At 40.2% G+C, this 18,734-nt stretch overlaps 1 protein-coding gene across 1 annotated transcript; it reads left to right on the forward strand.

Moving 5' to 3' along the window:
• The first annotated feature begins 556 nt into the window (after nt 1-556).
• On the forward strand, nt 557-3,966 carry LOC145097667 (uncharacterized). The gene is made up of 3 exons (XM_079035286.1): nt 557-687; nt 1,214-1,449; nt 2,432-3,966. The coding sequence occupies exons 2-3, from the start codon at nt 1,216-1,218 to the stop codon at nt 3,818-3,820; spliced, it is 1,623 nt and encodes a 540-aa protein (XP_078891412.1). The 5' UTR covers nt 557-687; nt 1,214-1,215; the 3' UTR covers nt 3,821-3,966.
• Nucleotides 3,967-18,734: the final 14,768 nt, after the last annotated feature.

Below are 18,734 nucleotides of genomic sequence, written 5' to 3' on the forward strand. Positions count from 1 at the left end.
ATTTAATTCTTTTGGACAACAATATGAAGAAAATATCAATTAAAAATGCTAAACGTCAATAAATTCTTCTTCACACTAAAAAACATAAAAGATGTGGCGAAGGAATCTAAAACTAATGAATGATAGGTGACATGTAGAGAGAGATACATACATATGTTTCTTTCTCTCTCTCTCTCTATATATATATTATAGATTATCTAAATAAATCTACTTTTGCCCAAAACCCCAGACCCAATTCCCAAATTCTTTTTCTAGATTACATTTGCCAAATGGGAAAATCAATGAGTGATCGAATCACAACAATATACGTGCCATTAAATATCAAAGAAGACGACAGATTGACAAACTTCAAGTCAGTCTTCTTCCGATGGCTTCTTAATTTCTAGAGAGAGAAACCCAAACAGATTTTGAGAGAGAAAGAGCGAAGATAGGGATCTATCTATCTTATCTGGGATCTCTTCCTCTCTCTCTTGTTTCCGTATCTGTTGATCAGAAAAAAAGTGGCCCAGCCGATCGGAGATTTCTTCTTTTTTATCTTTTTCATGGCTGTTTAGTTTCATGGAACCCACGAGAAAGCTCGATTGTCGGAGTTGTTTGATTTTTTTCTTCCAATTTTGGAAATTCTGACGAAAATCGATTCTTCGAGCTCACAATTCTTACGATTTACCAGAGACCCAAACACAAAAAGTACGAGGTAGATTCTTCTCTAATTTCCTAATCTCCTAATTTTTTTTATGTATTGATTGATTCTTACTGTTTTACGATTGAATTAGCTTTATATGAAATCTGTCTTTGATCCGATTCAGGTTTCTATTAGCCTTCATCTCGATTTGTTCAATGCTTATAGTTGATTTTTTAAACTACTGTTTTCATTGGTGTTCGTGTGTGTTCCTCAGTTCTCCGATTTGTATCACTTGATTTTCCACTTTAACAAGCCAAGAATATTTTTTGTTAAAATGTCGAAGGTACGCTATAATTTCCAAAAGGAAAAGGAATCATCATGCTCGATATGTTTTGTAATAAAAAATTGTTCATTTGCGTTGCTTTCTTTTTACATTTTTTCACAAATTGAAAATGCTATTGTACTTGATCTTTTTACAAAGATGATGCTTAAAGTTTGTCTCAAATTGATTATAGTATTCTTTTACCATTTTCACAAAAGAGAAAGAAGGTTAATTTACAAATCGGTTTGTTCTTGATCTAATTGCAGAAGAAATGGGAGCCAAAGTAGAATCCAAGACATATTTCCCAAGTTCAATGATAGATCTCAACAATGGTTTTCATAATGATATTTGGAATCCATATCACGATGATAAAACTCACAAGATCTCTGGTCCCACAAACAATCAACATTATAACTACTTTCTAACAACACAAACCATAGATGGATACGCTAAAGAACAGATTAGGCAAACTATCTTGAAGCACGAATCAATCTTCAAACATCAGGTTTGATTTTGAGTCTATCTTACTCAATTGTCTAACATCTTTTTCTTCTAAACCCACGAGCTTTTTTAACGTTCTTGAACATACCCATGTTTAAATTTCGTGTTATTTCACCATTATCTCGCATTTCATCTACTATCTTGCTCAAAATTTAGCATTTTTTTTCTTAAAGCAACAAGCTTTCTTATGTTCTTGAATGTACCCATGTTTAAAGTTCTTGTTTTTTCACCATTATTTTGTATTTCATATATCTTTTCTCGAAATTTAGCATCTTTTCTCTTAAAGCAACAAGCTTTCTTATGTTACTGAATGTACCAATGTTTAAAGTTCTTGTTTTTTTACCATTATTTTGCATTTCATCTATCTTTCTCAAAATTTAGCATCTTTTCACTTAAACCCACAAAAATTTGTGTTCTTGAACATACCCATGTTTAAATTTCGTGTTTTTTCACCATTTATGCATTTAATCTATATCTCGCTCAGATTTTAGCATTTGTTTTCTTAAAGCAACAAGCTTTCTAATGTTCTTGAATATATACATGTTTAAATTTCTTGTTTTTTCACCATTTATATGTATTTCATCATCTTGCTCAAATTTTAGCATCTTTTCTCTTATACCCATGAAATTTTTAGTGTTCTTGAACATACCCATTTATAAATTGTGTTTTTTCGCCTTTATCTCTTCAACTTTAGCATCTTTTCTCTTAAAGCAACAAGCTTTCTAATGTTCTTGAATATAGTCAATATACCCATGTTTAAATTTCTTGACTTTCACCATTATTTTGCATTTCATCATCTTGCTCAAATTTAGCATCTTTTCTCTTAAACCCACTAGTTTTCTAATGTTCTTGAATTTGCCCATAGTTTAAATTTTGTGTTTTTTCTCTAGCTCAAATTTTAGCATCTTTTCTCTTAAACCCACAAGTCTTGTAATGTTCTTGAGCTTACCCATGTTTAAATTTCTTGTTTTTTTATTGCATTTCAGCTCCAAGAACTTCATCGCCTGTACAAAAGACAACAAGATTTGATGAATCTAACCAAAGAAACACGTATTTTTGCATCAAGTTTTCCTCATTTGGGCTCGACTTTTCGACCTTTCAATTCTATAAATGGGAAAAGTCTCGGTGTTCCTGAAAGACGAGTGATTGATTTACAACAGTCTACTGATGAGCAAGAAATAGGAATTTTTCAAAATTTGACCCAAAAAAAACCGTTTAATTTGGCCGATTTAAACAAACCGATTATTGATTGCACTTCATCTGCCAAAAAAACGTTATTTGGTGTCGAAATCAATTCTGTTCATCAAAACCATTGGCTCGGGTCCTTCGATTCAGGCAATTCAAGATCGATGACAACTTCAGAGTGGCAAAACCGTAATAAACATGAACAATCCCTCCCCCTTTGGATGACCAAAGGAAAAGAATCAACCGTTCATCATATCAACTTGAATTCATTACAGAATCATTCTCACCAGTTCTTCAACAAAGCTGACGTGGCATCAGATGATCATGAAACACGCGAATTCAAGAAAGTAAAACTCGATGATTCCCGGACAATTACCATGATTCTTGGTGTCCCGATTATTGACACGAAACTTGAATCGAATGTAAAACATGATATTGATTTAAACATGTCTCTTGATGAAGAAGATGCTCCACCTCCGGCGCCGGAAACACCACCTTCGCCGGAAAACCCTTCCGCCATGGATTCCGATCTGGAGCTTGTGAACATCGCAGCAGAAGCAATCATCTCAATTTCAACTTTTCATCCACCTGAAATTCCTGAAAAACCGGTAGAAAGTTTGATGTGGTTTGCAGATGTGATTACGAACGATTTGGAATTGGAGAAAAGTTTTGTTGAAAAGAGTGAGGAAATGGATTACTTCGAGTACATGACATTAAAACTTCAAGATTCGAAAGAAAATCATGATGATTTTTATAAACCGGTGATCATGGAAGACAAAAAAGAAGAGGAAAACAATAGTTTGTCGCTAAAAAGAACACCTCGAAAAGGACAAGGAAAAAGGGGGAAACAAAAGAAAGATTTTCAGAAAGATATTTTACCAAATATTGTTTCTTTATCGAGGCGTGAAGTTACAGAAGATCTTCAGATATTTGAAGACGCTTTTTCTGGGACGGGTGTTTTTTGGCAGTCGAGTTTATCGAAAAGGAAAGGTGGTGGTAGGAGTGGAAGAGGGAGGCGGCGGTCGGTGGCGGCAGAACCCTTGTGCCGCCCACAGCCGCCACCGGAGCAGTGTAGGGAGTTGGCATTGGAGAAGAGTCTTGGCGGGTGGGGGAGGAGGACGCGGCGGTTGCCGAGGCAACGGTGTTCAAATGGTGGTAGTCATTATCGGTCTCTTGCTTTGAAATGTTGAGTAGTGTATCCCCTTTTGTTGTAGTGTTATTGTTGTAGATAATTATGTGGAACTTTTTATATTGTGTCTACTCTACTACAACTGATTAAACTTATCACAAAGTTATTTTTTTTTTTGTATTTGGAAGATAAATGTCGTTTAGAGTATTTGGTTGCCTATCTATATGATGATTTATGTGTGAAATTCAATGTTTTAAAAATCGTTTGAACCGACCGTTCGATTGGGAATCAGGGACGAGAACGGTTCGATAGCGATTGATTTTTTGTCAATTTCTAGACCGGATCGAGCCAGACGATTTCTTCAAAACGTAGGTTGAATCAGTATAAAAACCATTTGAACCAATTTATTGGACTTAGATAACTGGATTATAGTCCGTTAAAAACAACTCATTTCCAAAGAGAATTGAAAAGCTCGATGATCAGATTATCCAGAGAGTATCCAAAGTGTACACAACTCAAAGTCCAACGCACATCACTACCGGATACAATTTCAACGCAATACTTCTTAACCTAAAATTGATTTTCAGTTATACAATTTAAACAAAGGCTTCTAAACTACGATTAATAATTCCTAATTGTGTGTTTAAATACATTTGCGGCCTTTGATGACGTATATTGTTGAACGACAAATATAACTTACTCGTACATTACTCCTAATTCCATTAATGTCTCAGACGGGATTTGAACCCTCAGTAATGAGTTACACCTGATACAACTGACCTAGAAGTCATTTGGTCTTTTAGAACGTTTTTAATGGGATTTTGACTTGGATTTTGAAGGTGGTGGTAATGGTGATGGTCGTGGGGGTTTACATGATCAAAAAAGGATGCTGACGGTGGAGTATAATGGAATAGGGGTGACAAATCAAACAGTCGTGTCGTGTTTTTGTCTAACTAGTCATGAAACGACACGACAACGTTTTATGTAACAAGAGCACAACACGACTTAATGTTGTGTTTTTTTAAATTAACACGAAAACGAACCAACCAAAAAACGACAAACACGACACGACACGAAAAAGATAATATAAAAAACAATTATTTTATTTAATTAATATTTAATCATACATGACACGACAAACAAATGTTAAATCCTGTCAATTTTGTGTCGAATTTCGGACACGAACACGACACGATATCGTTTTTACATTTGACACAAACACTAATTCAAATTTCAGTTTCTTCCCAATTTCGTTTCATTTCGTGTCGTATTATCAATTATCACCCCTAATACGGAAGAAGGGGAAGATGGTGGTGGGCCTTTTACTTTAATATTTATATAAATTAAAAAATAAATAAAAATATATTGAAATTGTTAAAGAAAAATGTCATTTTAAATGGATCATAGGCCAAAACCATAAAATATTGAAGGCACATAGACTATTTGTGTTATATATATATATATATATATATATATATATATATATATATATATATATATATATATATATATATATATATATATGGACTACAGTTATGATCTTTTGATTTTTTGAAACATTCTAACATCCTCTCAAACAATTAGTATTATAGTAGTAAGTATTGTGAATTTTGTTAGCCAAGAATCAAAAGTATGAAGTCTAGTGTATCGTAGAAATATCAACGGTATACAAAGATTACGAATCACAAGACATTGTGATTATCCCAAGCTATAGAAGTATAGATGGCCAAGAATGAAATGAAAACCAAATTTAATATTTGTAACATCCGTGAATTCTGTTCTGATGTAAGAAATGATGGAATATTACAATTATCATTATATACTTATAAAAGAAACATTTTTCCTTGCATCACATTCATTTGAAACTCCTATCTATTTTTCTTTTCATCACATTCATTTGAAACTTCCATGACTTTTCAATTTCTTTCTAATAATAATTATAATTTGGTTAATTAGGTTAAATAAATATCAAACCTAAAATATAATCATATATAAACTAAATTTCAATATTAAAATAATATATTTACTTCTACTAATAAAGTTATATTTTTTAACTTATAACATATTATACTTAATTGATTACTTTTAAAATATTGTTGGATGTAAACCATTATCATTTTAAAGATACAATTTTGGAACAATTTGTATAAATACTTAAATTAATAATTTAAATATAACATTACATGGTCAACTTAAATATAACTTTTAGTTTAACTTAAACAACCCAATGAATATTTTCTAAATAGTTAAAAGTGATAAATTGTTGTGTCTTTCTAATAATGATTATAAGTTGGTTAATAAAGTTAAATAAACTAAATTTCAATTTTAAAATAATATTTTTGTTTTTACTTATAAAATTATGTCTTTAACTTTTAACATATTATACTTAATTTATTATATTTAATATGATGTTAAATTTAAACCATTATGAGTTTAAAGCTATAAATTTTGAATAATTTAGACAAAATACTTAAATTGTGAGCATAAATATAAATGTCAACTTAAATATAAATTTCAGTTCCACTTAAAAAAAGTAAATAATATTTTGTAAATAGTTAAAATTAATAAATTATAGTGATAAATGTAAAAACTAAATTGTAATCTCAAATTAACTTAAATACTTTGTAATTATATTTTTATAATCGTTAAAATTTTCAAATAAGTAGCTTAAAATAAATTACAATAACAATAGTTAAAAAGAACTCTATATAAATGATTATATTGTTACCTTTAAAATCAAAAAATAATGTTTGATATTTTAAATAATTATAATGATAGTAATTAAAACATTAAGCAAATAAATTTTAAAAAATTAGGTAACAATAATAACAACTATAAATAATATTAAACCATAAATTATTGTAACGTCCCAAAATTCAAGACTAAAAATTTCTTTTAATAAAATATTACTTAAAGTAAAATCGTCGATTCAAAGCATAATCAAATAATAGTTTTCAAAACACATGTTCATTATCAGAGTGCTACATCCCAGACTGTCTAAAATATGGTGTGTGCCATTCGATCATCCCGAGCTCCGTTATCCGCTACCGGAGGTTCCTAAAACCAAAACTGAAAACCGTAAGCACGAAGCTTAGTGAGTTCCCCACCCTACCACATACCATGCAAACATACAACATACGTACTGTCAGGCTATTCTGGGGTGCCTGACTACCCTGTACGGCCATTCTGAGGTGCCGACTACCCGTGCGGCCATTCTGGGGTGCCGACTACCCGTGTCAAGCCATTCTGGAGTGCCGACTACCCGTGTCAAGCCATGTTGGGGTGCTGACTACTAGGGGTGTAAGTGAGCCGAGCTACTCGTGAGCTACTCGAGATCGACTTGTTAAAAGCTCGACTCGAGATCGAATTAAACGAGCCTGAGCCGAGCTCGAGCCTAAATATGAGGCTCGTTTATTAAACTAGCTCGAGTCGAACTTCAGTTAGTGGGCTCGCGAGCCTAAACGAGCTTAAACGAGCCTATATATATATATATATATATATATATATATACACACACACACACACACACACACACACACACACACATATATATATATATATATATATATATATACATATACATGGAGACTCGTTTAGGCTCGATTAGGCTCGCGAGCCCACTGAATTGTTCACGAGCCAAGCCTGAGCTTCATTTTAAGGCTCAATCGAGCTCGAGCTCGAGCTCGAGTTTCCTCAAAATTAAACGAGCCGAGCTCGAGCTTGGTTAGGCTCGGGCTCGGCTCGGCTCGTTTACACCCCTACTGACTACCCGTGTCAAGCCATTTTGGGGTGCTGACTACCCGTGTCAAGCCATTCTGGGGTGCTGACCACCCTTCGGTCCTAACAACCGAACTCTACTACTGTCACATACACATATCATAACGTAACAGATTATCAGACATATCTGGGGTGTCTAAACTACCCTTCGGTCCTAACAACCGAACTTGGGGATTGGTCCCCTCCTACTACCTCTATCGCATATAACATAACAGGCCATCATGCAAACATATCATCACATACTGTCAGACGTTTCTGGGGTGTCTGACTACCCTCCGGTCCTAACAACCGAACTCTACTAATGAGCCAGAGAGCCCCGTCCATGCTCCTACTGATAGTGAGATACGGGCCCAACCCGCACTCACTCTTTCCCTAACTTGGGCCTCGCCCCTGATCTGCTGCTAATGAGATGTGGAACACCATCCACACTTTGCTATTGGTGAGGTACGGGACCTCGCCCACACTCACCACCCTACTAGGCACATACAAGTATCACACAGACAACAAGTATAAACTATCACATAAACCATTCCTTGGGCACCCGCCCGCTAACATTGGACCTCGTCCTGAACAACATACTAGCATACGATGCCTAGGGCTAACCCCCGGGTCTTCTACTCATATCTACATGGCCCGACATTGTGGCCGTAGACCCATTCACACAAAGGGAAACTCACCTGATACTGTTGAACTGCTGCTGCTAATCCCTTTGACCGCTACCTGACCACTGACTCCGAACTGCTGCTCCACTAGCTCCCCGAGCTACCAATATCAACATAACACTTAGTCTAACTGACATTCAAAGGTCAACTAAGTCAACTCTTGCCAAAGTCAAAGTCCTGGTCAAAGTCAACCTCCCAAGTCAACCCTACTCGTCGAGTCACCCTATTGACTCGCCGAGTTCATATGTTCAGAGTCCTTCTATTTGCGACTCGACTCGCCGAGTCAGTCCATGACTCGCCGAGTCTACCGATTACCGAGTCCTGACCTATCCAACTCACCGAGTCTCCATTCGACTCACTGATTCGAGTCTCAACTCGAAGGGTTTGGGATTTCGCGACCTGACTCGCCGAGTCCAAGACAATCTTCATCCAACTCGCCGAGTTCATGCCCAACTTCATCCGACTCGACGAGCTGTTCATCCCACTCGTCGAGTTCCTCCTCATCTTCAAGCTACTCGCCGAGTCCACTCAAAGGACTCGCCTAGTCCATCCGGTCCTTCATACATGCAGAGGACTTTTGAGTCATGCAGGGACTCAAATCTGTAGATCTACCCTTCCCAAGCCTATTCCTCACGTAAAGTTGCAAACTTTACGTGTAGAGAAGGAGATCTAAGCAAAATACACCATAAACTAGGGTTTAAGGCAAGGAGTCTCCATAATCAACTCAAGGGCTGCTACTTAATGCTTCTCAAGACCATAATATGCTTAGATATGAAGTATCAACTTCAGATCTGGCTTCTAACTCAAAATAATAACATTATGGCTAAAAAGCCCCAACAACCACACATAGATCTAGGTGCAAAAAGGGTCCAGGAACTAGTTTATTACCTCCAAATGCTCAGAATGAACTCACAATCCTAGATCTATAGTCCCTTCTTGCTCCTCCAAGTTCCTTCTTCCTTCTCCAAGCTTTAATGCACCTTCCAAGGCAACAAATGGCTCAATCAAAGGATATGACGGCTAGGGTTTGGTATCCAGGGCTAAAGAGGCAGTAAGGAACCCTAGGAAGAAGATTAGGACGTTTATATAGGCTCCAAGTCCCGAATTTAGGGTTTTCCACGCACAGACCAGACTCGCCGAGTCACCTTGGCCGACTCGCCGAGTCGGTCACTTACTCCTCGACCCGGATCCCGCTCGGACTCGCCGAGTTCCTCCTTGGACTCACCGAGTCGCCCCTTAAAATTAAGGTTTTCTTTCCTTTCTTGGCCTTCAAAACTTTGGGTGTTACAACTCTCCCCCACTTAAACTAAACTTCGTCCTCGAAGTTTGCTATGGCCCATCACCTGTGATCTGCCTCCAATACCCCATCAATGATTCCCACACCAGCTGCCTACCTTCGCTGGTCTTCCGCCCGGTCATTCTGACTAGCATCAATCCTTGCGGATAATCATCTCGTGTCAGCCCTGACCCTGAACATTTTGGAAACACAACTTACTCCACCGACAATCCTTCTGGTACTCTCCGAGTACTGCAACTGAACCTATAGGGGGTCACCCCTTCTTTCCTCAAGCAATTCCTTTGCCTTCCCAAGGCGTTGCTCCAAAAACAACTATCTCCCTTGACACTGTGAAGATCCTATCTTCACCAATCCATTATTCCCGCTAAAACCAGTACGGGTCATCACCGCCAGTAACCACTGACACTCCTCTCTTGTCATAACTTGGTGTCGAGCACCCCTCGACTCGACTAACTGAATTCCACCATAAACCGCTTACCCGCACTACTACTGACTAGAAATTTCTGCCATTCCTCATCTGCCTTCCGGATGAACTGAGACCACTCTGGTCCTTACCAACCTATCAATGTCTGGATTACCGGCTCCCACCGGTAGCTAGTCCCAACACCACCACTAGTCGCTCCCAGCGACTTCCAAAGAAACTTCGACCACCTATAACTGCTCAATCAATTCTGCCATTCAGGCACTACAAACCTGGGATCCCCGATCCCCTAACTTGACACTAAGGTCCCTACCAGGTCCCACCTGTGCTGCTAAAACTCACGGGCCTCGCCCACGGGTCTCACCCAACCATACTATTGAGCAACCCTGCTCCCAGGTTCATCTACACTGCTAACCTCATACGGGCCTCGCCCACGGGTCTCACCCAACTGTATCTTGGAGCGGCCTCTCCCAAGGTCTCACCTCTCTAGGGCTATACAGGAAACTCCCTATCATTTTCATCCACTACCCATTCCTGATCCCTATCTGATCACTAGGAAATAAGGGCCTCACCCCAACTCCGCTAACGAAGCTACTAAGGAATGCTACGGCTTACTCGTAATCTTACATCACCATCCATTGCTGACTGCTAGTGGATGCTACGGCTGCCCCGTAGTCTTACAACACTTCCACCACTGACTGCTAGCACAAAGGCACCCATGTGCCATAAGATCTCCAGATCCTCATTCCGACTCCCTCGAGTCCTTCGGCGATCCACAATCTGAATTCCCAACTATGCACTAACCACTACCATCACACACACTAACTGATGGGGAGTTTCTCAAACTCCCAACCCTGAAATCCTCAATCCATCAAACACTGAACTACTTCATTTCCTTCTCGGAGGCCGCGCACTCATTCTGGGTCTGCGTGCTCCTACCTTTGCACACTCGGAGAATTCTCCCCCACTTTGATCCTGCTTACCCCTTGTTACTCAATACTCAAAAAGAAATCCCAATCCTTGCTACCATTCCATAATCAATCTGCTGAGGAACCCAAACTTACCATAGCTAGGGATCTAACCAATCCATTTCTAACACTATACAACTCCGATCTAGCAAGACATACCAAGTCCCTCCCAAGCATGCTACAGTTACTGCATCCTATGTAACTTTCTCCAATAGGGCACATCCCCTCACTACCATTCGAATATCCAAGGTATGCAGATGGCATATAACTCGATCACAATCAACCGCTCAAAAATAAAATACTCATACCGATAATGATGCAGAACCATAACAATATAATCATGCACAAATAAAAGAACTGAAAACAGAAATCGCATACCTGCAACGTCCGGTGCTGATCGCGCCTCTAAGGTAGCCATCTGAAAAGCTCCGCCTCCTACCGCAGGCGCCTCTGCCAGGCCCTGTCGGCCCGTCACACCCCCGAACCAGACGGCGGAAACGTCCGGGGGCTGTCGTGACTCAATTGAATACCATAACATTGAATATATATGAAACATAACAACATTCGTCACCATGCATTAATATAGTACAACCAGTAGAGTTTACATGAAGTACATTGTTTAAACATTACATTCCCAAAAATAAATTGTTCGATTCGTACATAGATAAACTGCAAGCCATCACTGAATATGATTTCCTTTGATTCACTGGTTCCCTGAGAATACAAGTATTTTGAAAAACGTCAACATTTGAAATGTTGGTGAGTTCATAAGCGGTATTTGAAAAACAATGTTTCGTGTCGTTTGAAAACCACCAGAAAATCCGATATTTTCTGAAAAGAAAAGCTTTTGAAAACGTTTGTGAAGATCCATAAGTATGCTTGTTTGTTTCTATGCTTGTAAAAATTGTTCATTAGAGTTGTAGGTATTTCGAACCAGTATGTATTGAAACCCTAGGAAAACCCGATGTTTTCCTAATTCCTTGAATTCCATGAAGTTACAATGAAACCATAGCATAGTGTGTAGTGTCAGTCCCAGGCGACGTTGGATTATTTTTGAGCATGATTATTTGCTACAAACACGCGTTACACAAACGACCAGTTTATAGCTATACTAACGATCCCGTAGGCGTCGTCTGTACTAATCACGTTATCCAATCGCCCTGACTAGGTGTAGTCCCACATCCGAAGAGAAAGAGGACACGAAGACCTCAATGACTCCATTGACCGGTTGGGGATAAAAATGTACGAGGGGTCCCAGACCCGCCTCGCATAAAAAGGTAGACTCTACTAGCAATACCAAAGGACCCTTGGGGACCAGTAGTATACAAGCCATTGAAAGTCCTTTTACGATGTGTTAGATCGGTAAAACCCAACACTTCGTAAGATAGATGTCTTCGGGCCTTAAGATCAGGTCATTGGGCTAGCTAGGCTCAACAAACAAGATTTTACACTTTTGGGGCCCAAAGATGGTGCGTAGACGTCTGTGCACACTCGCATGTATATTGAATTCCCAAACGTTATTTGTATGAATCGCAGCGTCGTCGTGTTAGTAGTTTCGGATTTTCATTGGTTCGAGACCGAACCAATTCGTTTCACAACGATTTTTGGCATTGTAGTGTATTGTATTTCGTCGATAGTCGCGGTGCCATCATTTGATCAAATTGTATGTATTGAATTAGCCTTGAAAGTTTTCTGTTTCCAGCCCCTCATTGTTTGTAAAATTTACTTTTTCAACCCTTTATTTAAATACTTTCCGGTTTGGTCCTTAAATCAATTTTCTTGACATTTTAACACCAAAAGTTATTGAAATTAATATTTTTCAGCATATTTTTCATAGAAAACAGTTTTAGTCCCTGAAATTGCAGTTTTCTCGGTAATAGCCCTTCTTTTTCGCAACTTTGACACTTTTGGCCCAAATTGTAAATTTTTTGCAACTTTGGTCCTTTTTAAATTTAGAAAGCATTTTAAACCTTTGAAAAGGACTTGGAACACTTATAGTCCACTGTTTTACAGAAAAACACAGTTTTGGCCCTCCAAAACAGAAAATCTCGCATAATGGGCCTCATTGGGCCGAAAATGTCATTTTTAGCCCATTAAGCTTGAAATTTATGTTTTTAATCCTCTAAATGAGTATATTTCCAGAAATTGTTTTATTGAAACTGTTTTGACACACCTCATCCATCAGAATTCGTGATATGTCAATTTGGGCCCTTAATTTTGTATTTTTCACATTTTAGGTCCAAAAATTGTGTTTTTAGCCCAAAGAAATTGTTACTAAGCCATTTAGCTATTTTTTCTAGAAACACTTTGTATGTAGAAATATATTTGATGCTAAAATCATTTAACATAAGGTATATCTCGGTTTTGAGGGGTTTTATGGCTAGATCCAACATTATAACACACAAAAGCACACATATAAGCATGGAAATCATACAAGGCATACAAAACACATATAGATCTACACTTTCACTTGTATCCCCCCCCCCCCCCACAAAACTCATAAAAACAGAAAATAGGGGGTATGAAGCTCACCTTAGGGTGTGATTTCGGTTCTTGAAGAAAAGATGGAAGAAAACTTGGTGATTTTTGGCCTTAGCACCCTTTTCTTGAAGATCTCGAGTTTGAGATGGTTCTAGGATGCAAGATCATGATTTTTGCATGGATTAGGAAAGGATTTTGATAAAACAAAGAATTTAATTCATAGATCCAAGCATAACCTTACCTTGAATGAAGAGTTGGTGGAAATATCCTCTTGAAAGCCTCCTAATTTTCGAGATTTTTGAGTGGAGAGGGAGGAGTGTTCTTGAGAGAGTTTGAGAGATTTTTGTGAGTGTGTGTGTGTGAGTATGGCCGAGAGTGAGAGAGAGAGAGAGAGAAGGAAGAAGTGATCTTTGAAGTGATACTTGCTTGGAAACATGAGTTGTGTGCATGGAAACCCAACAAATAAAAGTGAGGTGGCAACCCAAAGTCAACTCTCCCTTTTTCCTTGGGCTTGGGCCGAGAATGGAGAGGGAAGAAAGGATTTTTGGGCTTTTTGCCCCTAAGCCCAATATTAGAGTTAGTTTGGGTGTTTATTGGCCTTATAAAATAAAATTGTGATTTTTATGCTTTAATAAGCTAGATTAGGTTAATCATGGATCAAAGCTTTTAATTTATTTCATTCTAGGCCCAATATGACCCAAAATGTTGAAATAAATTAGTGTGGGTCCAATTAGAGCCCAATTAGGGTTCTAAGCCCATGATAGTCTAATTGGAAGCTTATTGGTCCATTTGGATCCAATAAGGAAGTCCTAGTCCAAAATGGACTTAAACAAGGACTTCTAGGGTCTCCAATTGTTTGATGACTATTTGTAGTACTTGCATGATGTATTTGATTGAAGTTTTTGATGTCATAATAGTAGGTGTTACACATGTTCTTAAGTTTTTGATTCACATTAACTTGAGTGTATAGATTACATGACACAAAATTTCCAGTTGTGACATCATCCCCCCGTTAGAGGGAATTTCGTCCTGAAATTCTGTTTGAAAGCTAGATTTGAGAATGCTAGAATAGGTGAGGGTACTTTTGCTTCATTTGATCTTCGCGTTCCCACGTGAATTCTGGCCCACGCTTTGTGTTCCACCGTACCTTCACGATCGGGATGCGACTCTGCTTAGTACGCTTCACCTCCCTGTCCATGATTTCGATTGGTTCTTCGACGAACAGGAGATTCTCATTGATTTCGATTTCGTCAAGAGGAATGACAAGGGTTTCATCTGATAGGCACTTTTTTAGATTAGAGACATGAAACACGGGGTGTACACCGTTTAGCTCCGCGGGTAGTTGTAGTCTGTATGCTACTGGGCCTATTCGGGCGACGATTTCGAAAGGTCCAATGTATCGCGAGTTCAATTTTTCCCCGTTTTCCGAAACGTATGACCCCTTTCCAGGGTGAGACTTTCAACAGTACTCGATCACCGACCTGGAATTCTAAGGGCTTTCGTCGTTTATCGGCGTAGCTCTTTTGTCGGTCACGCGATGCTTGTAATCGGGCTCTGATCTGAACGATCTTTTCTGTGGTTTCGCGAATGATCTCCGGTCCTGTTAGTGCCCTGTCCAACGCATGCGTTCTTGCTAGCTGGGTGTCACCTACTTCAGCCCAACATAACGGTGATCTACATTTACGCCCGTACAGTGCTTCGAAAGGAGCCACCTTGATGCTCGAATGGTAACTATTGTTATACGAGAACTCGATCAATGGTAGGTGGGTATCCCAAGACTTTCCAAAGTCTATCACACATACACGAAGCATGTCTTCAAGCGTTTGAATGGTTCGTTCACTTTGACCGTCCGTTTGTGGGTGATATGCGGTGCTCATATCAAGATGAGTTCCCATTGCCTTGTGGAGTGATTGCCAAAAGCGCGATGTGAACCTACTGTCCCTATCCGAGATGATAGATTTTGGCACTCCATGGAGTCTTACGATTTCCCGTAGGTACAAACGCGTCAGTCTCTCCATCTTGTAGGATTCTTTGATTGGCAAGAAATGGGCAGATTTCGTCAGTCGGTCGATTATTACCCATATGGTGTCCAGTCCGTCCGACGTCTTGGGCAGCTTGGTCACGAAATCCATAGAAATCCCTTCCCATTTCCACTCAGGGATTGCCGGTTGCTGTAACAATCCGGAAGGTTTCTGGTACTCCACCTTTACTTTGGCGCACGTAAGGCACTTACCAACATAGGTAGCGATCTCCGCCTTCATGTTAGGCCACCAATAGTGCTATTTAATGTCCAAATACATCTTGTCCGAACCGGGATGAATGGAGTAACGTGTCTTGTGGGCTTCCTTTATAACGGTCTCCCTAAATCCTCCGATTTTTGGGACCCAAATACGGTTCATGAAGTAGTATACCCCATTCTCTTTTGCTTCTAGGTTCTTTTCCATCCCGTGCAATGCCTCGCTAATTCTATTTTCCGTCTTCATAGCCTCTGACTGGACTGATGCAATTTGAGTGGCCAGATGAGATTGAATGGTTATCGAGTGAGTTTTCGTATGGCGATTAGAGTACTCCTTCCGACTTAATGCATCAGCTACCACGTTGGCCTTGCCTGGATGGTACTTGATCTCGCATTCGTAGTCGTTTAGTAATTCCACCCATCTTCGTTGTCTCATGTTCAGCTCTTTCTGATTCAGGATGTGCTGCTCTTGTGGTCCGTGAAGATGGTGCACTTTGTACCGTACAGGTAGTGCCTCCAAATTTTCAGAGCGAAGACCACGGCTCCCAGTTCTAGGTCATGGGTCGTGTAATTTACTTCGTGCGTCTTTAGCTGGTGGGACGCATATGCTATCACTCTTCCACGTTGCATGAGAACGCAACCTAAGCCCTGATTCGACGCGTCACAGTAGACCACAAAATCTTCCGTTCCTTCAGGTAGAGATAGTACAGGAGCACTACAGAGAGCTTGCTTCAAGGTTCGAAATGCAATTTCTTGTCGGTTTGTCCATTTGAATGGCACGCCCTTTTGCGTAAGCAAGGTAAGCGGCTTGGCAATCTTAGAGAACTTTTGGATGAATCTCCTATAGTAGCCTGCTAGGCCTAAGAACTGACGAATTTCTGTGGGCGTAGTCGGAGTTGCCCATCCTTCCACGGCTTTGACCTTAGAGGGATCCACATGAATTCCGTCTTGACTGACTACGTGGCCTAGGAAATCCACGCTCCGGAGCCATAACTCACACTTAGAGAGTTTGGCGTAAAGCTCTTCCGATCGCAGAGTCTCTAGGACTTGTCGGAGATGTTGGCCATGCTCCTCTTTGCTTCGAGAATAGACGAGGATGTCATCGATAAACACAATGACGAAGTTGTCTAGGAACGGTCGACAGATTCGATTCATTAGGTCCATGAATGCGGCAGGTGCATTTGTTAGACCGAAGGGCACTACGACGAATTCATAATGTCCGTAGCGGGTTCGGAAAGCGGTTTTAGGAATATCCTCTTCTCGGACTTTGAGTTGGTGGTATCCGGACCGTAGATCTATTTTAGAAAAATAGCTAGCTCCTTGTAGCTGGTCGAATAGATCATCGATTCGTGGGAGTGGGTAGCGGTTTTTAACAGTGAGTTTATTTATCTCTCTGTAATCGATGCACATTCTGAAAGATCCGTCCTTCTTTTTGACAAAGAGCACCGAAGCTCCCCATGGCGAGTAGCTAGGTCGGATAAATCCCTTGTCCAGAAGCTCACTGAGTTGGCTGGACAATTCCTGCATTTCAGCAGGAGCCAATCGATATGGCGATTTAGCGAGAGGAGTTGCTCCTGGAACGAGGTCGATTCGGAATTCAACCTGTCTCTCTGGGGGGGTACTCCTGGAAGATCTTCAGGAAACACGTCCGGAAATTCACATGCTACTGGAATATCTTGGATGTTAGTTTCTTCTTTGGTCTTGTCCACTATGTGAGCCAAGAACGCCAAATTGTTCTTTCGCAGATGTTTTTGTGCTTTGATGCACGAGATGAGACGAAGATTCGTGCTAGGTTTGTCTCCGTAAATTACTAGGGTTTCCTGATTTGGGAGACGAAGGCAAACGGCCTTCTCGTGGCAAATAATCTCAGCATGGTGGGGGCTTAACCAATCCAAGCCGATAATCACATCGAAACTCCTAATTGATACTTGCATTAGGTCTATTCGAAAAACGTGTTGGTTGAGGGTTAGGGTACATCCGATGTAGATCTCCCTAGTGGATTCGGTTTTCCCATTGGCCATTTCCACCGTATAGGTTTCATTTAGCTTCTGGGGTTGTTGTTTTAATAAATGTTTAAACTTCTCGCTTACGAAACTTCGCTCCGCTCCGGTATCAAATAAGATGCATGCATAAGTGTGGTTTAGGAGGAACGTACCGGTCACAACTGCGGGGTCCTGAACTGCATCACTCTGACCCATAGTCAGCATTCTTCCTGCTCCTCTGTTTCCTGAGTGGTTGTTGTTAGGGCAATCTCGACGGAAGTGCCCCGTCCTTCCACACCCGAAGCAGGTGTGGCTAGGCCCTGCATTGTTGCCGCCGGCATTGGTGTTGTTGTTATTGCGGTGGTTGTTGTTGTTGTGGTTGTTTCCCTGATTTTGATTCTGGGGAGGATAAGTCCTGCAGAACCTTGCAGTGTGTCCCCTTCGGTTGCAACTGGTGCAATGGAACTCCTTACATTCTCCATGGTGATGGAAACCGCACTCGTTGCACTTGGGAAAATTACCAGAATAGGGTCTTGAAGCATTTGAAGTAGCTGAGGCTGGAGCATGTGGTGTGGCTGGAACCGGTGCGGTGACAGCGTTAACTGCCACCGTTTGCTGCTTTTTAGAGGTCTCGGGGCCCTGACGCCCCTTCCTCTTGTGGTTCTTCCCTCTCCTGCCATCACCCTCCTTTTTCTTCTCAGTCTCTACTGGCTTCTCGCCCTTTTTGTTGTTATGATCATATAACCTCTTTGCCAATCTCTTCGCACTGTCAAACATTTCAGGGTTCGCAGCTATCACATTCCCCTGAATGGGAGGTGTCAGTCCCTAGATGAATCGTTCGATCTTCTTTCCTTCTGATGTGATCATACCCGGGCATAACAGAGATAGTTCGCTAAATCTCGATATGTAGTCATCGATGTTCGCATTCTGCACAGTGAGGTTCCATAGCTCCTGCTCCATCTTTTGTATTTCGCCTCGGGGGCAGTACTCAGCCGTTAACATCTCTTTCATTTCTGCCCAGGGGATAGAGTTGGCGACAGGGAGCGTCATAGCTTCCACGTGTCCGTTCCACCAAGTGAGTGCTTGGTCCACAAAAGTACAGGTCGCGAACTTCACCTTCATCTGCTCGGGGCAATCGCATATCTCGAATA

This window comes from Lactuca serriola, chromosome 4 (genome assembly GCF_051521515.1).
Source record: "Lactuca serriola cultivar US96UC23 chromosome 4, Lser_US96UC23_V15, whole genome shotgun sequence".
NCBI lineage: Eukaryota > Viridiplantae > Streptophyta > Magnoliopsida > Asterales > Asteraceae > Lactuca > Lactuca serriola.